This window comes from Lichenostomus cassidix, chromosome 29 (assembly GCF_008360975.1).
Source record: "Lichenostomus cassidix isolate B80296 chromosome 29, HeHo_3.0, whole genome shotgun sequence".
Lineage (NCBI taxonomy): Eukaryota > Metazoa > Chordata > Aves > Passeriformes > Meliphagidae > Lichenostomus > Lichenostomus cassidix.
In genome coordinates, this window is record NC_139509.1 from 1,311,786 (window position 1) to 1,316,329 (window position 4,544).

Sequence of the window (4,544 nt, forward strand, 5' to 3'; positions counted from 1 at the left end):
CCGGTGCTCTCCCGGTGCCGCTCGGCCGGAGCTCCCCGCGCCCCCGGGCCTGGCCCCGCCATGTGTCCGGCCAAGTGACACAAGTGACAGAGGGGACTCAGGTAAGGGCGGACCGGGGGTGCCCCCGACGGGGCTCAGCGGCTCCTCGGTGGTCCCGGTTCCCCCGGAGCGGCGGGACCTCCGTCCGGGGGGTTTTGGGGCGCCGGGATTGCGGGGAGAGGGGTGGGATGGAGTCACAGCCGCTCCTCCCGGTGCCTGTTGGGGACAGAGCCGCGGTCCCCGCGCCGGGTGGGGACACAGCGAGGGTCTGGTGACCCCCGAGCGCGGCGGGAAGGGGGCTCGGTGGGGATGGTGGTGAAGTCGCAACATCCTCAAGTAATTCCCTTTTTGTGTAATTTACTCCTATTTAAAAAAAAAAAAAAGAAAAAAAAAATTAATATTCTGGAGGAAGAAAGCGAAATCCCCTTAAAAATTCCAGCGGGATTTCCAAAGGCAGAACTTTCCCTGGAAATGCCGGCAGGGCAGCGGCGCGGGGCTCCCCTGGAGAATGAAACCCCAAATTCGGGGATTTCCTCCCGGGATGGATTCTGGACTCGAGAATGAAACCCCAAATTCGGGGATTTCCTCCCGGGATGGATTCTGGACCCTGGGAGCAGCGAGGGGTGGGAGGATCCCCAAGGATGGGGGGCAAGGAACCCCCGGCTGCAGCCTGGGGGGATTTTGGGGCAAATCTGCGGCGTTTTGGGACAGATCTGCAGCGTTTTGGGACAAATCTGCAGGGTTTTGGGGCAAATCTGCAGGGTTTTGGGGCAAACCTGCAGGGTTTTGGGGCAGATCTGAAGCGTTTTGGGACAGATCTGCAGGGTTTTGGGACAGATCTGCAGCGTTTTGGGGCAGATCTGCGGCGTTTTGGGGCAAATCTGCAGCGTTTTGGGGCAAATCTGCAGGGTTTTGGGGCAGATCTGCAGCGTTTTGGGGCAAATCTGCAGCGTTTTGGGGCAAATCCGCAGCGTTTTGGGGCAAATCCGCAGCGTTTTGGGGCAGATCTGCAGCGTTTTGGGACAGATCTGAGGCGTTTTGGGGCAAATCCGCAGCGTTTTGGAGCAAATCTGCGGCGTTTTGGGGTTGATCCCAGTGGGACCAATCCCTCATCCCACCAGAGGGACTCGAGACCAGCCCGACCCATCCCCTCACCCCAAAAACGATCCTTCCCCCCCATCACCCACCCGATTTTCCAGCCTCAGCCAGACCCCCGGTGCTCTGCCCGGAGTTAATTGGGGCCGCGTGGTCCTCTGGGGATACGACAGCAATTAACACCCTAATCCCGCCCGGGAGCCTCATCACGCATATTAAAAGTGGGATTTTCCGCGTGGGATGGTCGGGAAAGGGGAGCCGCGGCTCGGGCAGCACTCGCAGCAAAGCTGCTTAGGGGCTAAAGCTTTATGGATGAGTCAGGGGCGGTGATGGGATTTGGGGGGGCTGATTAACGGGGAGCAGGGGCTGCTGCCACCGAGGGGAAGGGACATCTCAGAGCGGGAATTTCCCAGCCCTATTTGGTGACAATCGGGGTGGGAATAACCGCGAAATGGGATGGTTGGAAGCCGTGAGAAAAAAGTGCTGAAACCCAGGGAGAAAAGTCAGTGGATCCCAAATTAAATCTGCCGGAAAGTGAGAGGGAAATAGATGGGAAAAGGGAATCCATCAGAGCTGCGAGAGAGCTGCTGGTGTGGCTGGAGGGTGATTTTCCCGACGCTCTGAGGATTCTCCCGCTGGAATCCATCCCCATTTCCCTGTCCCTCCCTTGCAGAGCTCGGCGATGCCCCAGAACTGCGCCAAGCCCTCGGACATGGCCGAGCTGGTGAGCAGCCAGGGCTGGATGGACGAAATGCCGGCAGCCAAGGCCGAGCCGAAGGACGGGGACAGCCGGACAGGACCCTTCGGGGTGACACCAGCCCTGCCCGAGGAGCGCGACAGCGTGGAGGAGGAGGAGGAAGAGGAGGAGGACGACGGCGAGAAGCCGAAGAGGAGAGGCCCGAAGAAGAAGAAGATGACCAAAGCCAGGCTGGAGAGGTTCCGAGCTCGGAGGGTCAAGGCCAACGCCCGGGAGCGCACGAGGATGCACGGCCTGAACGACGCGCTGGACAACCTGCGCCGGGTCATGCCCTGCTACTCCAAAACCCAGAAGCTCTCCAAGATCGAGACGCTGCGGCTCGCCCGCAACTACATCTGGGCCCTGTCCGAGGTGCTGGAGACCGGCCAGACTCCCGAGGGGAAGAGCTTCGTGGAGATGCTCTGCAAGGGGCTCTCGCAGCCCACCAGCAACCTGGTGGCCGGCTGTCTGCAGCTGGGCCCGCAGCCACTCTTCCTGGAGAAACACGAGGAGAAAGCGCCGGCTTGTGAGGCCAGCCTGGCTGGTCACTCCTTCGGCTACCAGGGGCTGCCCAGCCCGCCCTACGGCTCCATGGAGTCGCACCTGCTGCACCTGAAGCCGCCGGCCTTCAAGAGCCTGGTGGACCCTTCTTTCGGGAGTCACCCCTCTGACTGCTCCACTCCCCCTTACGAGGGGCCGCTGACGCCTCCCCTGAGCATCAGCGGGAATTTCTCCCTGAAGCAGGACGGCTCGCCGGAGCTGGATAAATCCTACCCGTTCCTGGCTCACTACCCGTCGGTCAGCCTGGCCGGAGCGCACGGACACGGCTCGCACTTCCAGAGCTCCGTGCCTCGCTACGAGATCCCGCTGGACGTGAGCTACGAGTCCTTCCCTCCCCACGTGGCCGGGCCGCAGCTCGGGGCCATCTTCAACGAGTAGCGGGGCTGGATGAGGGTTTGGGGTGAGGAGAAGGTGGGTGTGGTGATGTTCCCAGGATGGACAGAGCTGGAGGGAGGTGGGTGAGGGATCGGAGCATCTCTGGCTGGTGGCACCGTGCTGGTGGCTCTGCTGTCCCCAGGAGCCACCAGAAGCTTTCTGAACTCTGAGTGGTCACTGCCAAGTCCTGCCACTGCCCCAGAGATGCTCCCGAGGGTGCTTCACCCTCCAGGATGTCCATCCTGACAGCAGATCCTGCCTCATCCATGGCCCAGGCGGCTCCTCTCCCTCCCTGGTCAGGGTGGTGACACAACCTTGTCCCCATCAGCCCCTCCCGCCCCTTGGGGTGACCTGTCCACCTTCCCCACACTCTGCTGGGGTCGTGGATTTCCCAGTCCAGCCGTGGCTGGGTGGGAATGAGCTGGAGACTTGTGGGAAACCAAATATGGAAGATTCCTCACCCAACGGAGTTTCCTCCACCCCAGGGAGAACCTGTTCCTGCTGCTGTCATGGATGAGGGGACAGCGGCCAGGGATGGGGGGACAGTGTCCAGGGATGGAGGGACAGAGTCCAGGGATGGAGGGACATCTCCAGGGATGGAGGGACAGTGTCCAGGGATGGAGGGACAGTGTCCAGGGATGGAGGGACAATGTCCAGGGGTGGGGGGACAGAGTCCAAAGATGGAGGGACAGTGTCCAGGGATAGGGGGACAATGTCCAGGAATGGAGGGACAGTGTCCAGGCATGGAGGGACAGTATCCAGGGATGGAGGGACAGTGTCAAGGGATGGAGGGACAATGTCCAGGGACAGTGGTCCATCACCCAGGGACAGTGACCCATCATCCATGAACATCCCACTCCCTTATCCTGTGGTCACCACGGTCCAGCCAGACCCTGACCATCCCCATCTCCCACTGCTCCCTCCTGCTGCCTGACCCCTCCTGACCCTCAGACCCCCTGCGCCCCCCAAATCCCAGAATTTTCTGGAAACTCGGGATGGAATCCTGCTAATCCTACTGATCCTTCCCAGAATCCCGACTGGAAAAGGAACCTCTCTGCTCCAGAGCCTCATCTCCTCTCGGTTCTCCTCCCTTCTCCGAGTCCTGAGCGCCAACAAAAGCCTGTCTTAATTACCTGCTTTATTTATTAATTACCGTGTGTGAGGAGTCCTAATTTATTTCCTCCCGTTTCCCGCGGAAACCTGGAACGTGCTGAACGTTTCCCTTGCCGTTTTCCAGGCTTGTAGTGGGAATTTATTTCGTGGAAAAGTTGTGGTTTTTGCCGTGCTGGTGCTCCAGGGTTATTTATTAGCCGTTATTTATTTAATTTATTTCCCTCCCTGCCCTCACCACCTGTTTTTTTTTTTTTTCCCTCCTGGTGATAAACCCCAGAATTCCCATATTTAATGCCAAATTCCGTATTTTATGGTCATTCCGTGGATTTGGGGGGTGGATTCTGCCGGCAGCTCCCAACTCCTCTGTGCATTTTGAGACGAGCAATAACTTTTAAAGGCTATGCAACGATTGTTTTTATTTTTGTTTGTTTTTCAAAGAAAATCCTGGCAACTATTTTTGATGTCCCACTGGCCTCAGGAGCCCAGTTGGCCAAATCTCCCTGTTTTTGTATAAAGTTGGGAAGCTGGAGATGATTTGACGTCCCTGCCCAGCCCCCGGGTCCTGAGGCTTCTTCCCTTTTGTACTGAAAATGTTTTATCCTTTTGTAAAGAGAGCAGATTTGGG

At 58.6% G+C, this 4,544-nt stretch overlaps 1 protein-coding gene across 1 annotated transcript; it reads left to right on the forward strand.

Moving 5' to 3' along the window:
• Positions 1–1,810: 1,810 nt before the first annotated feature.
• On the forward strand, positions 1,811–2,809 carry NEUROD4 (neuronal differentiation 4). The gene has a single exon (XM_085041225.1). The coding sequence runs from the start codon at positions 1,817–1,819 to the stop codon at positions 2,807–2,809; it is 993 nt and encodes a 330-aa protein (XP_084897351.1). The 5' UTR covers positions 1,811–1,816.
• Positions 2,810–4,544: the final 1,735 nt, after the last annotated feature.